General features: G+C 38.2%; 1 protein-coding gene across 4 annotated transcripts in view; it reads right to left on the bottom strand.

Annotated features, from left to right (window-relative positions):
* The window catches only part of COG5 (component of oligomeric golgi complex 5), a 385,795-nt gene that overhangs the window by 347,631 nt on the left and 17,971 nt on the right, over window positions 1-20,193 (bottom strand). For all 4 annotated transcript variants that reach the window (XM_072653056.1, XM_072653057.1, XM_072653058.1 and 1 more), the window contains one exon: window positions 1,860-1,917. In XM_072653056.1, the coding sequence (XP_072509157.1) occupies window positions 1,860-1,917 (58 nt within the window). The remainder of the gene's footprint in view (window positions 1-1,859; window positions 1,918-20,193) is intronic.

The raw sequence follows: 20,193 nt of genomic DNA, 5'->3' as shown, positions 1-20,193 counted from the left end.
TCATTTCTAAAATATATAGAGAACTGAGTCAAATGTACAAGAATACAAATCATTCCCCAACTGATAAATGGTCAAAGGATACGAACAGGGAATTTTCAGAGGAAGAAATTAAAGCTATCTATAATCATATGAAAAAAATGCTCTAAATCACTACTGATCAGAGAGATGCAAATCAAAACAACTCTGAGATACCACATCACACCTATCAGATTGGCTAACATGACAAAACAGGAAGATGATAAATGTTGGAACACTAATTCACTACTGGTGGAGCTGTGAGCTGATCCAACCATTCTGGAGAGCAATTTGGAACTATGCCCAAAGAGCTACAAAAATGTGCATACCCTTTGACCCAGCAATATCGCTTCTGGGACTGTATCCTAAAGAGATCACAGAAATGGGAAAGGGTCCCACATGTACAAAAATATCTATAGTAGCTCTCTTTGTGGTGGCCAAAAACTGGAAATCAAGGGGATGCCCATCAACTGGGGAATGGCTAAACAAGTTGTGGTATATGAATGTAAAGGAATACTATTGTGCTATAAGAAACAATGAAAAGGAAGACTTCAGAGGAGCCTGGAAAGACTTATATGAACTGATGCTGAGTGAAAGGAGCAGAACCAGGAGAACTTTGTGCACAGCAACAACCACAGTGTATGAGTTTTTTCTGGTAGACTTGGAATTTTGTAATAATGCAAGAACTTATTAAAAGAAAAAAATCCCAATGGTGGTTTTCTAAGGCAAAATGCCTTCCACACTCAGAGAAAGATATATGGAATTCATTCACAGAATGTAGTAGATCATGTTTGTGTGTGTGTGTGTTTTTGTGTATCATGTTTTGATCTGTTATATGATTTCTTCCATTTATTTTAGTTTGACTACATAGCATTACTATAGTGAAAATGTACTCAATAGGAAAGTATATGTAGAACCTATACAGAATTGTATGCTGTCGTGAGGAGGGAGGGGGGTAGTGGGGGGTAGATGTGGGGGGGGATAAAATCTTAATTTTATGGCAGTGATTGTAAAACATTAAAAAATAATAATAAAATAAAATAAAATAAAAACACATGTGACAAAGTATACTATTTTAAATTTATTATCCAGATATTCGGTTCAGGGACCTTTTTAAAGTATCTATAGAAAAGTAATGATTCCCTCTCTCAAAGTAATTTTCTCCCCACAGATTTCTAATAGTGTTCTCAGAGTTCAACTTCATTCATAACTCTTACAGATTTAGCATGTTTTGTTTTGTTTCATGCTTCTTTCATATGTCAAGGAAGGAAGGAATGAAAGAAGACTCTCTTTTATGAGACTTTAAGTTCTCAGATAGGGCCTATATCTTATTTATCTTTTGTATCTGGATCAATATTAAATATTGAATAGGTACTTAAAGCTGAATCAACCAATGTATTTCCAAAGCACAGACTTCCAAAGATCATACTAAACATACACAAAATCTGTAAGACACCTAAATTTTTTAGCTTTTAGTGAAATTCTTGAGAGTGGGTACATAGTATATAAATCAGTTTTCTATTTTGTAGAAATAGGAAGGGGGATACTTCCTGATGCTAAATTCTCCAGTGGTATAGCAAACAAAAAGAATAATTTGCAATCAAATAGAGAAAAGTGAGAAGTTTCTGTTTTTATCATTTTTTAATTCCTAGAATAATCTTTGTTCTTTTGCTATGTGATTCTTAAGTTTAGTTGGGATACTAGATGAAATAATAAGAAATGTTACTGTGAAATGACCTGCTACTACACAACTTAATATTCTATCCTGCCTGCAAGGCAAACTACACATAAATAATAAGTTCAAATTCTTATTCTATAAACTTTTAATAGTTAATGAAACATACCTTCTAAAGATTCAATCCCCGTTGCCTGTGCCAATAAATCTTCATGCCTTGCAACTACCTGAAAAATAAGAATCAATGAGTAGCTTTTACTTTGATTGTGGTTAGCAAGAAATATACACAATAAAATTTAAAGGTCCTCAGGCATTCCAACCAAGATGTCTACTTGAACAAAGATAGACAGTCCTGTGCATACAATGCCTCACTCAGAGAAAACTACAATTTGCATAAGATCAAATAATAATAAATGAAAAGCTGTACTAAGTGATTTTTTCTATGCTAGAATTGCATTTAAAAAATCAACTAGAAGCCCAGAGGAAATAGGAAATGCAACAAACAGCAAAGCTAAAGTCAATGTTGGGAAAACAAGCCAGCATAATCCCAAGGTGACCACATACATGCCAGTGTAGCTTGCCCTGTGCCCAGAGACAGCAAGAGCAAAAGGGCCAACACATACCTCCTCCTACCCTGCCCCAGCAGGAGTATAAGTCACTTCAAGCCCATGGGTTCTGAAGCTTTCACCAGCATTCTGTCCTGAGATGCCATAGAGAGCCCTGAAAATCTAGCACTATGAACTTCAAAGACTGGTGGGGGGAGGTCTAACCCCATAAAGTAAAAGTGAGCACAGTAACTTAGGGAACCTAGGTCAAGATCAATATGGACTAACTCCATTAAAAACACAGCAAGGGGCAGAGCTTGGTCCTGGAAGGGAAGTGCAGGAGTCCCAGTTTAGGAACTAAATAAAGCTGGTAAGATAAGTAAACCAAAAAAGAAACAAACCAGTATAAAAAACCATTGTAGATCTAGAGCTCCCCCAAAACAAGGTAACTATAGCAACTTCAAGCAGAGTTTCAAAGGAAAAAAGAGATTTTCTGCAAGGACTACATGAAGACTTAGAAGAAATAACACAAAATAAAAACTGAAATAAATGCTCCAGAGATAAAAATTTGAAGAAGAATAGTTTAGAAGAAAAAGTGATAAACCTTGTCTAAGTAATTGACTCTATGAAAACTAGAATAAGACCAAACAAAATTCATTGATTCCATGCGATTGCAAGAAATATTAAAACAAAATCAAAATATTGTAAGAAAATATAGGATATGTTTCTAAAAACAACTGACCTGCTGGACAAGGATACATAATTTATGAATCACTGGCCTCCTTGAAAACTATTTTTTTTTTAATTTTAAGAAATCAAAAATGAAAATTGTCCATATTTATTAAAAGCAGAAGGCAAAACAGAAAGAGAAAGAATCCATTGATCACCATACAAAAGAAATACCAAAAGGAAAAATCCCAGGAAAGTCATAACCAAAATCAAGATCTCTCAAGTCAAAGAAAAATACTACAAGAATGCAGAAAGAAGCTCAAGTATCAAAGGATCACAATTAGGTTCACACAAGCCCTGGCAAGTTCTATGAAAAATAAGAGATATTTAAATATAACATTCCAAAAGCAACACATGTGGTAGGCTTATAATCAAAACAACTTATAGTGCAAAGCTGAGTATAATCCTACATTGAAAAAAATGGACCTTTAATGAAAAAGGACTTTCAAGTATTTCCAATAAAAAAAAAAAAATCAGATCTGAGTAGGCACTTTGTAATACAAACACAAGAATCAAGAGAAATCTAGAAAGGTAAACTTATTTGTGCAATTGGAAGGGGCTGAATGATAATGTAGAACTAACATTCTAATAGGGAAGAAACAAGTGTCTCTTCAGAACCTCAATTTCTTTAAAGGGTAATGAGTTAAGTTAGGAAAAAAGGGAGTCCTGGGGTGGATTGATTCTAGTCTAAGGATTTTAAAAGGGGAAAGAGAAGGGAAGATAATTAATAACAACAACAATAATAAAGCACGTCTATAGCTCCTGCTACATGCCAGGCACGGTACTATATGCTCCTTATAAATATCTCATTTTATCCTCACAACACCTCTGGGTATCTTCACAACACCATTTTACAGACAGGAAACTGAGGCAAACAGAGGTTAAATGACTTGCTCAAAGTCACACTACTAGTAAGTATTTGTGGTAAAACCTCAAGGTTTTCCCAGGACCTTCTTTTCTAGTTTCCACATGCATTCTATCATGTGGAGACGTCATTTCTTCTCTATGCAAATGACTCTCAAATCCATATCCAGGCCTCACTTCTCTCTGTAGTGTCAGATACACATCTGTAGCGGTTAATTGGATATTTTAAAGTGGATTGTCACAGGCATCTTAAATTCAACATGCCCAAAACCAAATTCATCTTTTCGTCTGATCAAACCCAATTATTCCTCTTTCTACAGTCTATAGTACATCCAAAATGGTCTTCTTGTAGTACCTCATGCATGACATTCTATCCCCCATTTCTGTGTCTTTGCACTGGCGACCCACCAGGAATACACTCCCACCTCCAACTCCCAGAAGCCTTTGTTTCTTTCAGTATGCTACTCAAGTGCCACCTTCCACATGAGCCTTTCCAGACTCTCTCTCCCCAGCTCCTAATGCTTGCCTCCCTCCCCCTCTTAAAAAAAATTACTTTGTATTTCTTTTATGCCAACTTAAAGGTAGAGGCCAAGCTAAGAATGGCTTTAAAAACCAAAAAGAGAATTAATATTATATTTGATCCTGAAAGCCACTGAATTATTGAGTAGTGACATAAACTGACCAGTACTTTAGGAAAACTGCTTCCGTATGTGAGTGGAGGATGAATTGGAGTAGGGAGAGATTAGAGGCAGGACAAAACACTATTCCAATAGTTCAGACATGAGCTGAAGAGGGCATCAATGTGCTGGTAGTGTCAAGAAACAAAAAGGAGAAAAGGAGATGTTGTGAAAGTTAAATCAAAAGAGCTTGACAACTGGTTGGACTTGAGGAATGAGAAAAAGGAAGGAGTTGAAAATGACACTCAGATTACAAACTGGGTTGACCAGGAGAATGACAGTGAAGGAATAACAGATAACGAGTTGACTCTTAGACATGGAGAGTTCAAGATGTCCAGGAGGAAGTTCAAAATGTGACTGAAGGTCAGGCATTAGAAATTAGGATTAAATGAGTAGATCTCAGTACCATCTGCAAAGGGACACTTTGAATCTATGGAAGCTGATGAGTTATCAAGTAAAACAGAGAGAAAATAAAAACAAAACCTTGGGGAACACCCCAGGCTAGTAGGCCTGACCTGAATGTAGATTTAACAAACATTGAGAAATAACGAGACAAGTGTGAACCAGCAGAAAGCAGTGTCCCAAACACTTAAAGAAGAGAGTGTGACTCACGGTCCAATGTTGCAGAGAGGTCAAGAAGAATAAGGACAGATAAATCTAACTGCTATTTGACTGAGCAATTAAAAGATCACTGAAAACTTTGGAGAAAACAGATTCAGCTGCATGATGATCCAGATTGCGGAATGCAAAGGACTGAGGAAGATAGTGAGAGGACAAAAAGTGGAAGCAGCTAGTGTAGATTTTTTTTAGGTAGGAAGGGAAGGATATAAGACAATAATATCTGGTGGTAATGCCCCTATCAACAGGGGCAGAGGGGTGGTTGTTGTTGTTGTTTTAAGAATGGAAGAGGCCTGTGGATCTGGAGGGGAGGTGGGGGTGGAAAGAAAACTCAGAAGTCAAGTCACTGGCTGGGAAGATGCCCAGAAAAGGGAAAAAAATAAGACTATAGAAGGTTACTTTCTTGGTGAACAGGTATTTCCTCCCTTCCTTTCTGATGAGCAAGAACAATGCTTACCATCAGGGAAAGACACAGAAGTCAAGGCTTCTGTATCCCACACATCCAAATAAATATACCATGGGTTCAGGCCATGGAAGAGCTCAAAAAGGAGTTTGAAAATCAAGTTAGAGAGGTGGAGGAAAAACTGGGAAGAGCAATGAGAGAGATGCAAGCAAAGTGTGAAAAACAAGTAAACACCCTGCTAAAGGAGACCCAAAAAAATACTGAAGAAAATAACACCTTGAAAAATAGGCTAACTCAATTGGCAAAAGAGATTCAAAAAGCCAATGAGAAGAATGCTTTAAAAAGCAGAATTAGCCAAATGGAAAAGGAGGTTCAAAAGCTCACTGAAGAAAATAGTTCTTTCAAAATTAGAATGGAACAGATGGAGGCTAATGACTTTGTGAGAAACCAAGAAATCATAAAACAAAACCAAAAGAATGAAAAAATGGAAGATAATGTGAAATATCTCATTGGAAAAATAACTGACCTGGAAAATAGATCCAGGTAAGACAATTTAAAAATTATGGGACTACCTGAAAGCCATGATCAAAAAAAGAGCCTAGACATCATCTTTCATGAAATTATCAAGGAAAACTGCCCTGAGATTCTAGAACCAGAGGGTAAAATATATATTGAAAGAATCCACCAATCACCACCTGAAAGAGATCCAAAAAGAGAAACTCCTAGGAACATTGTGGCCAAATCCCAGAGTTCCCAGGTCAAGGAGAAAGTATTGCAAGCAGCTAGAAAGAAACAATTCAAGTATTGTGGAAATACAATCAGGATAACACAGGATCTGGCAGCTTCTACATTAAGGGATCAAAGGGCTTGCAACATATTCCAGAAGTCAAAGGAACTAGGACTAAAACCAAGAATCACCTACCCAGCAAAACTGAGTATAATACTTCAGGGGAAAAATTGGTCTTTCAATGAAATAGAGGACTTTCAAGCATTCTTGATGAAAAGACCAGAGCTGAAAAGAAAATTTGACTTTCAAACACAAGAATGAAGAGAAGCATGAAAAGGTAAACAGCAAAGAGAAATCATAAGGGACTTACTAAAGTTGAACTGTTTACATTCCTATATGGAAAGACAATATTTGTAACTCTTGAAACTTTTCAGTATCTGGGTAGTGGGTAGGATTACACACACACATGCACACACACACACAGAGACAGAGAGCACAGAGTGAATTGGATGGGATCATATCTTAAAAAAATGAAATTAAGGGATGAGAGAGAAATATATTGGGAGGAGAAAGGGAGAAATGGAATGGGGCAAATTATCTCTCATAAAAGAGGCAAGCAAAAGACTTTTTAGTGGAGGGAAAAAGAAGAGAGGTGAGAGAAAAACATGAAGTTTCCTCTCATCACATTCCACTAAAGGAAGGAATAAAATGCACACTCATTTTGGTATGAAAACCTGCCTTACAATACAGGAGTGGGGGAGAAGGGAATAAGTAGGGTAGGGGGGATGATGGAAGGGAGGGCAATGGGAGGAGGGAGCAATTTGAAGTCAACACTCTTGGGGAGGGACAGCATCAAAAGAGAGAATAGAAGCAATGGGGAGGCAGGATAGGATGGAGGGCAATATAGTTAGTCTTACACAACATGACTATTATGGAAGTCATTTGCAAAACTACACAGATATGGCCTATATTGAATTGCTTGCCTTCCAAAGGGAATGGGTGGGGAGGGAGGGATGAAGAGAAGTTGGAACTCAAAGTTTTAGGATCAACTGTCAAGTACTGTTCTCGCTACTAGGAAATAAGAAATACAGGTAAAGGGGTATAGAAAGTTATCTGGCCCTACAGGACAAAAGAGAAGATGGGGACAAGGGAAGGGAGGGATGATAGAAGAGAGGGCGGATTGGTGATAGGGGCAATAAGAATGCACGGTGTTTGGGGGTGGGGGGAGGGGACAAATGGGGAGAAAATTTGGAACCCAAAATTTTGTGAAAATGAATGTTAAAAGTTAAATAAATTAATAAAAAAGAAAAGAAAAAATAAGAATGGAAGAGGCCTGGGCATATTTGTAGATACCGGGGAAGGAGCTGAAACAACAGAAATCTGTGAGAAAATGGGAATGATGGAGAGGAACAATCTTGTGGAGAAGACTGTAAAAGTCAGAAGGGGGCATGCAGAAAGAATTGCTTTGGCAAAGTGGAGAGCCACCTCTTCATGTGAAACAGGCAAAGGAGGAGATAGATGGAGAAGATGTCCAAATGATGTGAGCTCAGGAGTTAAGATGAGAGTGAAAGGAAAGGAAGTGGAAATATCCCTTGCAGTCATCCAAATTCCCTGTCCTGAGGCTGGGCTGCTCACTACTGTTGAAGTCACAAAATTAAGCTGATTGCAAAAACGACCAATCCATGGCACATAACCAAAGCTATCCCCTCACTGCTACTGAATCACCCATCAACACAGCGATGACTGAGTTCACCCATAAGCTAGACAGCAAGTGGAGTCAAGCAACCTGGGAAATGGAAAGAGCAGGGACAAAGCAGTAGAGAAATTACAGCAGCAGAGATCCTGTAGGTATGGTGAGATCATTTTCTTGAGTGAATTAATAATATCTTAGGTTCATAATTCTAATATGTGAATTTATACTAAATGAAGCAAAACTATATTCCAGCAAGAAAGAGAAGGCAACAAGTCTTATTTTCAAACAAAGGTTGTTATTTCCATTAACTTTGTTACTACATAACAAATGTTACTATGTTACTATTAGTTTTTTTCCTAAAATGACAGCCTAGTCACTGAATGTAAAAATATGAAAAAAAACTTTTCAATAGTCACTAAATAACATAATCAAAATATTCCAAAACTTAGCTGTTGGTAACATTCTTCATATGAAAGATTATGGTACACTTTTAATTTAAATAATTATGCAAATCTGTAGCCAAGAAGACTCAATTTAATCTTTTTTCTCCATGTATAACTTCAATATGTATTCTTCAAAACTCAGAGACAGATTTAAGCTTTATTTTTAGATGGTACATAGTATAAATTTTAAAGCAGAGATTTGGGGAATTTTTCACATTAATTTTTCCTCTTTATCAGAAAACTGAATAATTATTTTACTTCCCAAAGTTTAGTAAAAATAGATAATTATGAAGTAACTGAGAGATTAACTATGTCTAAATCAGCATGGACACAGGTAAGACATTTTTGCAATGATATATTTGAATGTCAACCATTGCAAGCAAAAACTGACACAGCTAAGCATTGTATTCTGGCTACTTTTCTTCAACAACGAAAATGCATGACGAAATAAGCACATGAAATTTTAAATAGTAACCATTTTTTTGCTATAAAGTGTTGAACATAGTGTTTTAAAGAAAAATAGACTATTTCAGATAAATCAGCATGAGAAACTTAAAACACATTAAAATAGTCAGCTAAATAATTTTTCATTCTTCTGGAGAAAGGGCATATTTTCCTGCTTTCAATTCTCAAAAGAAATTGTCAATTTGGAATTCTACATGTATAAGTCTGATTCAATCCAATTAATATTTATTAAGCCCTATGACATGCCTGGTACTGTGCTAAGCACTGGGGATACAATCAATAAAAAGCAAGCCCGCCCCTGACTGTTAAACCTTACTGTCTAATATGAAAGACAACACAGAAAAGGAAGCAAGAAAGCTGAGGAGAAGGGAGGCTAGAGGAGACAACAGGGAGTATCTTATTCTATGGACAGTAGATGCAAAATGGTGTGATCTGAGAGTCTAATTTCTACTGTCTAAAAAGCAAGGCATTGGGAGGAGTTTGGTTCTCTGACTTTCAGCCCTCCCAACAGAGGCGGTAGAGTCAATCAAGGTTTGAGTTAGCAGCATGGTGGTGAGTAAAGAGATGAGCTTATCCTGGGAGGGGTATCTCATTCTATGGAGTTGAAATGAGGCAAGGCAGGAGATGCAAATGAAGCTACTTTGCTCCTAAAAATTAAAAGATTACTTCAACCATTCTGATGATCACAGATGATTTAAGTGACTTCAATGAAAGTGCCAATTATACTTAATTCCCTGGGTTGAAATACAAAGACTTGTAAAACACAAATGCAATTTGAGTTGTTAATAGCCACTGATAGGCTGGAAAAAAAGCAGAATCTATGGAAAAACACACTGATGGCTAGGGATAATTCAAAAACACATTAAATTATTTTTCCTTTCTAAGATTATCTGCCTAGAATGATAAATATAAAGTTTTTTTAAATGTACAGAAAGTTGCCCTTATAAAAATACATAAAGTGGAGGTTTATTATTTACATTCTCAAAGGATTCAAAGGTTGTTTTAAATTGTGGTCATTCCTAGTATGTTTTAAATATTGGCTTATAGATCATTAACTCTTTAACAGAAACTGCAGAGAAAGGAAACAAACGTAAAGATGACAATAACAATTAACATTTGCATAAGAATTTGAAGCTTTCAAAAAATTTTTTCTCATTATATACTTGTCAGGTCACAATATAAGTATTATTCCAATTTTGTAGATGAGGAAGTCATAGATTTAGTTAGGAGGGACCTCAAAGGTCAGCCTAAGCCTATTCCTTAATTTTACAGAAGAGGAAACTGAGGCCAGAGTGGTTCTGTGAGTTGCATAACATCACACAGATAAGTGGCAGAGCTGGTACTGGCACTCAGATTCCCTGGCTCCAACCCTAGGGCTCTCTTCCCTTGAACCACATTTTCTCTCCTCGCTGACCAGCTGGCTATAGATGAGGTCAGCATGCCACAAACAAGAGAAACTTACATTTTAAAACAAGCCAAGGGAATACCCACTTTGCTACAATTCTGTTCTATTACATCTTCATTACTACAGTAGCCTCAAAGTTGACAGATGCCACAGTTAGCATTTCCGGTAATGACAATCACTACCCTTGTAACAAGCCACCTAAAGCTCAGGAAAGGGACTGTGGCTAAAGCCTTAGGACCAGGCTGCCACCACCATCACCACACAAAGTGCTATCTCCAGGCCACTGTTCTGTTCCCAAAAGTGCAGTAACTATTTAGAGTACATGAGAAAATCCAATGCTTCACAGATATGAGGTGCCTGAAACCAATTAATGCAAAAAGCTCACTGTTAAGAAAAAATTATATTCCATATGAATAGGGCTGGGAGACGGAAAGAAATTACAAAGTCATTGTACTGTACAAAATTAAATAATTTTCTGTATTTTGTCCAGATGCATGCTAGTATTCATTAAGTACCATCTCCTCTGTTTGGGGAAACATTTTTAAAAAATAATAAATCTGAGAGGTGGAGGGGAACTCAAAAGACTGACTTGCCCAACCCTGTCATTTTCCAGATTAGGATACTGAGGCTCAGAAATCTTGTGTGATTTTAAATGATCTCTATGTAAGTTCTAGAAAAGAAAAAAAAGACTATATCTTGAAGCAATTTTTAATAATGTGATCAATTTGTCTCAAGGAAGCAGGTCTTCTACACTACCAGAACGTAAACACTCCAGTATGAAATGAAGGGGAAGCAGATCTAGTCATTTCAATCCTATACATACATCTAGGCTAGTAGGCAAGAACATTCAGAATATTCAGACTGCTGCCTAAGCAAAGATCTTCATTGGCCCTATCACCTAAAAATGAAGCAGGAAAATGTGTAACTTTTGGTGTAGGTGGATGTTTCTGACCCACTATCTAAAGGAGATGAGCTTTGAGTAATCATTGGCCAGTAGTAGATATGGATTTCTGTTCAACGCAAAAATGAGACTTTTCTTATTTGGAAGGGGCTTTAGAGGCCATCTGGTACAACCCTTTCATTTTACATTCAAAGATATTTAGTCCCAAACAGTTTTCTTTCCAGTTCCCTTTTATGACCTTTTGAGAGGTAGCTACATGGTAGGAATTTGTGACTACAGAACAGAATCTACCCTCATTAATGCTATATTCTACAGAAATATGCTAATTAGCCTCAGGAAGGTAGGTTTTAGGAAGTGTAGGCCTTAACTTTTGAGTGAAAATTCATTTACAGGTGACAGGAAAAGCTCATACTTCTTCAGGGAATAAAACAAACAACTTGAGCAAGTCTTACATAGTACCCAACCCCACTATTTCAAACATTCTCAGGCAAAATAAGGATGAAGGGCTGATGTGATCCACACCAACTCATCATGACAATTCATTTCAGAGGTAGCCTCTTGTATTGTTAATGGGATATAAGATCTTCCCTCCCACTAATTGGCCTCACATGGAACCTATTAAGGGAAGCTTACTTAGGGGAAACTTGCTTGAAGGAAGGCTTTCACACTTTTTGCTAATTTCTAATTAGGCACCAAGTCAACAGGGTTGTGATGCATTCTGGTTCTGAGAAATGTATATATATTCTGAGTTGGTGTTTTGCTTTGGGGCTGACTTATGAGAAGGATTTTGTGATTTCCTGGTGGAGACTCTGAGTCATATGTTCAGACTTCCCAGAGTTCCCTGAATGCTCAGATTAAAGGCTCTCGATTCAGGGATGTATGCAAAGTGTATAGCAATATTGCTTTAATTCGGGCAGTAGATCCCTGTCTGTTGGTCTTTATTTCTCTGCTTTTATTTTTTCTGTATTTTCTCTGAAGTTCAGGATGCTGACTTTTGCCCTGAACTAGTGAATGTAATTAAAAAGGATTGCTGACCCCTTAAACAGCTATCTTTCCTAGTAAAGCAGATCTAAGAATCTGGGCTAACAACCATCCTGGGAATGCCAGTGAGGTTGTCAATACACATCTAGAGAGGGATGCTGCTACAAACAAACAATGCACTTTGTCTTTCCAAGGCTCTAAACCAAAAGAAAATATAAGCTAGCTTTAAAAAAATGTTAACAAGGTATTTCTGTATCATTTTAAAATTTGGTGTCAAAAAAGAAAGAAAAATCTGTGATTCAGAGGAAGCTGAGGAGTTCACTTCAGAGTTTAGAGCTATTGGTCTGCACATTCTGCAGTAAAACTAGACTTCTACACAAACATCCTAAGTCCATATCACTGAGGAAAGATCTTTACAAAGTCAAGATCAAATCTTTCAAGCACAACCCCACCTTACGCTGCATTTTAACTGTTTCCAGGAATAAACAGGTCAAGGCCCTGGTCTGTATTCCGAGTAACGGGTCACACCTTCTAGGCCTGCATTCAGCAAAACGATGTAACAAGACCAGATGCACTTTAGGCTCTCTTCTGATGCTAACATTATTATTCTGTGGCATACATGCTTGATTATTTCAGATTATTTAAATTCAGTGTTATATTTCTATGAAGAAACAACCATCAGATGTTCATGTCATAATCAATTCTCCTGACTTGTACTGAATAGTGAGAAAAGAGGGCCAGAAAATGAGCTGAAGATGGAGAAAACAGACCATTCAATCTCAGTTTGGTTTAAATAGGTTACATGAAAATACTATCCTAAATCAAGGGGATGCCCATAAATTGGGGAATGCCTGAATAAATTATGGTATATGAATGTAATGGAGTACTATTGCGCCATAAGAAATGATGAACAAGAAGACTTCAGAGAGGCCTGGAAGGACTTATATGATCTGATGTTGAGCAAAAGGAGCAGAACCAGGAGAACTTTGTGCACAGCAACAACCACAGTGTGCTAGAGTTTTTTCTGGCAGACTTGGAATTTCATAATAACGCAAGAACTTAAGAAAAAAAAATTCCCAATGGTTTTCTAAGGCTAAATACCTTCCACACTGAGAGAAAGAACTATAGAATTCATTCACAGAATATAGCAGATCATGTTTGTGTGTGTGTATGTATTATGTTTTGATTTCTTATATGATTTCTTCCATTTATTTTAGTTCATCTACACAGATTGACTATAGTGAAAACGTATTCAATAGGAAAGTATATGTAGATCCTACACAGAATTGTATGCCTTGGGGAGGGAGCAGGGTGGTGGGAGGTAGGTGTGGTGTGGTAAAAATGTATGTTTTATGGCAGTGATTGTAGAACACTAAAATAAATAAATGTTAAAAAAAAAAATACTACCCTAGAAAATTAGAAATCATTTTTTCAGGGGGCGGAGCCAAGATGGCAGAGTAGAAAGACACACATAACACTAGCTCTGAAACCCACAGCCCTTAAAATATCTGTAAAAAAGAAATCACAACAAATTCTGAAGCAGCAGAGGCCACAGAACAACGGAGTGGACGAGACTTCTGTTCCACAGACCCTGAAAACCTTTCGCAAAAGGTCCTTCGCATTGTGGACCCAGAGCCAAGCCCAGCCCTGCCTTGGCCGTGGCACCACCGAAAGGTGCGCATCTGAGCAGGCTTCAAGGACAGAATCTCCAGCTGCCACACAGGTCCCTCCACCCACAGGTGACAAGAGTCGGTGAGAGGGTCTTTTTGGAGGGTCGAGAGGGGAGTGGGGTGCCCCCATAACTCAGGCATCCTCGGGAGGCAGCAGTGGAGGCAGCAGCAGACCAGGGCTCCCCAAGCAGGCAGGAACTCATATCCATTGTTGAAGGTCTCTGCATAAAACCCCTGAGGGAACTGAGCCCATGAGGCAGCCCTGCCCCCACCTGAGCACCTGAACTTGATCTCACACTGAATAGCAGCCCTGCCACCACCCAAAGCCCTGAGGCTTGGAAGCAGCATTTAAATCTCAGACCCCAAGCAAGAGCTGGCTGGGCGGATCTGGAGGCCAGGTGGGTGTGAAGAGAATATTCAGAAGTCAAGTCACTGGCTGGGAAGATGCCCAGAAAAGGGAAAAAAATAAGACTATAGAAGGTTACTTTCTTGGTGAACAGGTATTTCCTCCCTTCCTTTCTGATGAGCAAGAACAATGCTTACCATCAGGGAAAGACACAGAAGTCAAGGCTTCTGTATCCCACACATCCAAATAAATATACCATGGGTTCAGGCCATGGAAGAGCTCAAAAAGGAGTTTGAAAATCAAGTTAGAGAGGTGGAGGAAAAACTGGGAAGAGCAATGAGAGAGATGCAAGCAAAGTGTGAAAAACAAGTAAACACCCTGCTAAAGGAGACCCAAAAAAATACTGAAGAAAATAACACCTTGAAAAATAGGCTAACTCAATTGGCAAAAGAGATTCAAAAAGCCAATGAGAAGAATGCTTTAAAAAGCAGAATTAGCCAAATGGAAAAGGAGGTTCAAAAGCTCACTGAAGAAAATAGTTCTTTCAAAATTAGAATGGAACAGATGGAGGCTAATGACTTTGTGAGAAACCAAGAAATCATAAAACAAAACCAAAAGAATGAAAAAATGGAAGATAATGTGAAATATCTCATTGGAAAAATAACTGACCTGGAAAATAGATCCAGGTAAGACAATTTAAAAATTATGGGACTACCTGAAAGCCATGATCAAAAAAAGAGCCTAGACATCATCTTTCATGAAATTATCAAGGAAAACTGCCCTGAGATTCTAGAACCAGAGGGTAAAATATATATTGAAAGAATCCACCAATCACCACCTGAAAGAGATCCAAAAAGAGAAACTCCTAGGAACATTGTGGCCAAATCCCAGAGTTCCCAGGTCAAGGAGAAAGTATTGCAAGCAGCTAGAAAGAAACAATTCAAGTATTGTGGAAATACAATCAGGATAACACAGGATCTGGCAGCTTCTACATTAAGGGATCAAAGGGCTTGCAACATATTCCAGAAGTCAAAGGAACTAGGACTAAAACCAAGAATCACCTACCCAGCAAAACTGAGTATAATACTTCAGGGGAAAAATTGGTCTTTCAATGAAATAGAGGACTTTCAAGCATTCTTGATGAAAAGACCAGAGCTGAAAAGAAAATTTGACTTTCAAACACAAGAATGAAGAGAAGCATGAAAAGGTAAACAGCAAAGAGAAATCATAAGGGACTTACTAAAGTTGAACTGTTTATATTCCTACATGGAAAGACAATATTTGTAACTCTTGAAACTATTCAGTATCTGGGTACTGGGTGGGATTACACACACACATGCACACACACACAGAGACACACATAGAGACAGGGTGCACAGAGTGAATTGAAGAGGATGGGATCATATCTTTAAAAAAATGAAATTAAGGGATGAGAGAGAAATATATTGGGAGGAGAAAGGGAGAAATGGAATGGGGCAAATTATCTCTCATAAAAGAGGCAAGCAAAAGACTTAATAGTGGAGGAATAAAGAGGGGAGGTGAGAGAAAAACATGAAGTTTACTCTCATCACATTCCACTAAAGGAAGGAATAAAATGCACACTCATTTTGGCATGAAAACCTATCTTACAATACAGGAAAGTGGGGGATAAGGGGATAAGCAGGGTGGGGGGGATGATGGAAGGGAGGGCAATGGGAGGAGGGAGCAATTTGAGGTCGCCACTCATGGGAAAGGACAGGATCAAAAGAGAGAACAGAAGTAATGGGGGACAGGATAGGATGGAGGGAAATATAGTTAGTCTTATACAACACAACTATTATGGAAGTCATTTGCAAAACTACACAGATTTGGCCTATATTGAATTGCTTGCCTTCCAAAGGGAAGGGGTGGGGAGGGAGGGAGGAAAAGAAGTTGGAACTCAAAGTTTTAGGAACAACTATTGAGTACTGTTCTTGCCACTAGGAAATAAGAAATACAGGTAAAGGGGTATAGAAAGTTATTTGGCCCTACAGGACAAAAGAGAAGATGGAGACAAGGGCAGAGAGGGATGATAGAAGAGAGAGCAGATTGGTGATAGGGGCAATTAGAATGCACGGTGTTTTAGGGTGGGGGGAGGGGACAAAAGGGGAGAAAATTTGGAACCCAAAATTTTGTTAAAATGAATGTTAAAAGTTAAATTAATTAATTAATTAAATAAGAAAAAAATAAATCATTTTTTCATCATCAAATGAATACATTAAAATTATTATTTTTGCATAGAATTTTCATTTTTCCTCAAAATGCACTCACATATCTATCATAAGAAAACCACTTTTTTTATTAAACAAGTTGATTTGTAGGCCAACATGATTTTTTAATTAAACAAATAGCATTTAAGTGCTTATTATATGGGTGATATTACATTAAGTACCAGGGATACAAAAAAATGGTAAAAATAGATCCTTGGCTTCCAAGATCTCACATTCTAATGGGGAAGAAAACATAGAAATAGCTAAGGTACATTCAAAATATATACAGAGTAAACTGAAGTCATCTCAGAGAGAAAAGGCACTAGCAGGGCGGTGGGGGGAGGGATGGGGTGGGGGTTGATGGATAAGGCCCACTGCAGAACATAGGATTTGAGCTAACTCTTGAAGGCAGTCAGGGAAACTAAGAGGGAGAAGTGAGAGCAAGGACTGGTAAACTGAGTCAAATGTAAAGAAAGCAATTGATAATGTCACTATAGGTCATACCTACACTACAGGAAACTGAGTAAAGGATGGATCTGAGGCAGGAAGACTAATTAAAAGGCTATTCCAGTACTCCAAATGCCGGGTAATAAGGACCTACTCTAGGGTGGTGGCTGTGTGAGTAGAGAGAAGGGGATGTGTACGAGAGATGCCGAAAATATAGAACGGACAAAAATGTGGCAAATAGATCAGATATGTGAGGTGAGAGTGAAGAGCTGATGATGACATCAAAGGTGTGAGCCCAGGAACTGGGAGAATGAGGGTACTCTCAGGAATAAAAAGGAAGTTAGAAAATAAAAGAAATTCCCTTTGAAGAATGCTGAATTTAAGATGTCTAAAAAATATCTAGTTCAAGATGTCCAAAAGATAGTTGTGATGCATGGCTACAGCTCAGGAAAAGGATTAGGAAATAAATATCTGAGAATCATCTATAGAGAAATGATCAATGAAATATCGAATCTCTTTGGGGAAATAATTCTATAAATTTATCCTTATTTGCCAAAATATAGTGTTGACTCTTAAAAAGAAATAAAATAGGGAGGGGTGGAGTTGAGATGGTAGAGAAAAAGCAGGGACTCACTTATTCTGAAGCAGTAGAATTCACAAAAGGACAAGGTAAAACAATTTTCCCAGCCCAAGCCAACTGAGAAAGTAGGCAGAAAAGGTCTGCTGCATTGGGGTGAGAGTTGAGCGCAATCCAGAAAGGGGAGAGAAAATACACAACTCAAAAAAATTTTATTTTAATTTTTTTTAGATTTCAACATTCATTTCCACAAAATTTTGAGTTCCAATTTTTCTCCCCATCTCTCCCCTCCCCTCACCTCATAATACCTTGCATTCTGATTACCCCTTCCCTCAATGTACCCTCCCTTCTATCACACCCCACCTTTCCCTTATCCCCATCTTCTCTCTTTTCTTGTAGGGCAAGACAAATTTCTATACCCCATTACCTGTATTTCTTATTTCCCAGTTATATGCGATAACAATTCTTAACATTCGTTTCTAATACTTTGAATTCCAACTTCTCTCCCTCCCTCCCTCCCTACCCATCCCCACTGAGAAGGCAAGCAATTCAATACAGGCTATATATGTGTCCTTTTGCAAATGACTTCCATAATAGTCATGTTGTGTAAGACTATATTGTCCTTCATCCTACTCTGTCCTCCCTTTTTTTTTCTATTCTCTCATTTGACTTTGTGCCTTCCCAAAAGCGTTTACTTCTAGTTACTACCTTCTCCCATTTGCCCTCTCTTCTATTATCCCCTCACCCCACTTGTCCCCTTCTCCCCTACTTTCCTGTAGTGTAAGATAGATTTTCATACCAAATTTAGTGAGCAGTTAATCCCTTCTTAAGCCACATGTGAAGAGAGGAAACTTCACTTTTCCCCTCTCACCTCCTCCCTTTTCTCCTCCATTGAAAAAGATTTTTATCTCTTTTATGAGTGATAGCCTGCCCCATTTCATTTCTCCCTTTCTCCTCCCAGTATTTTCCTCTCTCACCCTTTAATTTTATTTTATTTTTTTATGGATATCATCTCTTCTGATTCAACTCAACCTGTACTCTCTATCTATATGTGTGTATGTATGTGTCTGTGTGTGTGTGTGTGTGTGTGTGCACAAAAATCCTTCTACCTACTCAAATACTGAGAAAAGTCTCAAGAGTTACAAATATTATCTTTCCATGTAGGAATGTAAACAGTTCAGCTTTAGAAAGTCCTTTATGATTTCTCTTTCCTGTTTACCTTTTCCTGCTTCTCTTGATTCTTGTGTTTCAAAGTCAAATTTTCTATTCCATTCTGGTCTTTTCATCATGAATGCTTGAAAGTCCTCTATATCATTGAATGATCATTTATTCCCTTGAAGTATTATACTCAGTTTTGCTGGGTAGATGATTCTTGGTTTTAATGCCAGTTCCTTTGACTTCTGGAATAGTCTATTCTAAGCCCTTTGATCCCTTAATGTAGAAGCTGCCAGATCCTGTGTTGTTCTGATTGTATTTCCACAGCACTTGAATTGTTTCTTTCTAGCTGCTTGAAATATTTTCTCCTTGACCTTGGAACTCTGAAATTTGGCCACAATATTCCTAGGAGTTTCTCTTATCAAGTCTCTTTCAAGAGGTGATTGGTGGATTCTTTCAATATTTATTTTGTCCTCTAGTTCTAGGATATCAGGGCAGTTTTCCTTGTTAATTTCATGAAAGATAATGTCGTCTCTTTTTTTTTTGGTGATGGCTTTCAGGTAGTCCCATAATTTTTAAATTGTCTTTCCTGGATCTATTTTCCAGGTCAGTTTTTCTTCCAATGAGATGTTTCACATTTTCTTCTATTTTTTCAATCTTTTGGTTTTGTTTTCTAACTTCTTGATTTATTTCATAGTCATTAGCTTCCCTGAACTCCACTCTCTCTTTTAAAGAATTATTTTGTTCAGTGAACTTTTGAACCTTCTTTTCCATTTTGGCTAATTCTGCTTTTTAAAGCCTCCTTCTCCTCATTGGCTTTTTGGACCTCTTTTCCCAATTGAGTTAGCCTATTTTTAAAGGTGTTATTTTCCTCAGCATTTTTTTGGTTCTCCTTTAGCAAGTTGCTGACTCACTTTTCAAGCTCTTCTATGGCCTGGACCCATTTCATATTCATTTTGGAGGTACTGGAGGCAGAAGCCTTGACTTACTCTGACAGTATGCCTTATTCTTCCTCATCCAAAAGGCCATCTGTTCACCAAGAAAGTAACCTTCTATGGTCTTATTTTTTTTCCCTTTTTTGGGCATTTTCCTAGCCAGTCACTTAACTTCTGAATCCTTTCTCAAGAGGAGGGTCCTAGTGCTCCTCCTCCCCCCAGTAGCTTGTTCAAGGCTGAGATTCAGATCAGCTACTCAATTTCCCCAGGTCTTTAGGCTGAGCTAACTGGACAATGGCCCCAGGTTGCTCCCATGGCCACCATAGTCACCTGCCACCCACTGCTGCTGCTGCTGCTGCTACTGTCTGCCACCACCTGGGGCCAGTGCTGGGGGGACCCCGTTCTCCTCTCACCCAGCTGAGAAAGTTCTCCCATGTTGACTTTTGGAGCTTTCTTTGTCATTTGTGGGTTGAAGGATCTGGGACCCTTCCTGCTGGGAATTCTGCCCCAGAGGTCTGTTCAGATCCTGTTCTTCCCAGTGCCGCGGGGTCAGGGCTGGGCTCCACTCAGCATCCCGTGAGATTGACCTTTCCGGTCGGCCTTCCAGGTTACCTTTGGCTGGAAACCTCTTTCACTCTGTTGTTCTGTGGCTTCTGTTGCTCTAGAATTTGTTGAGAGTCACTTCTTACAGGTA

This window comes from Notamacropus eugenii, chromosome 3, assembly GCF_028372415.1.
Source record: "Notamacropus eugenii isolate mMacEug1 chromosome 3, mMacEug1.pri_v2, whole genome shotgun sequence".
Lineage (NCBI taxonomy): Eukaryota > Metazoa > Chordata > Mammalia > Diprotodontia > Macropodidae > Notamacropus > Notamacropus eugenii.
The sequence above is the reverse complement of the archived record's forward strand: the minus strand, read 5'-3'. Positions and strand labels throughout refer to the sequence as shown.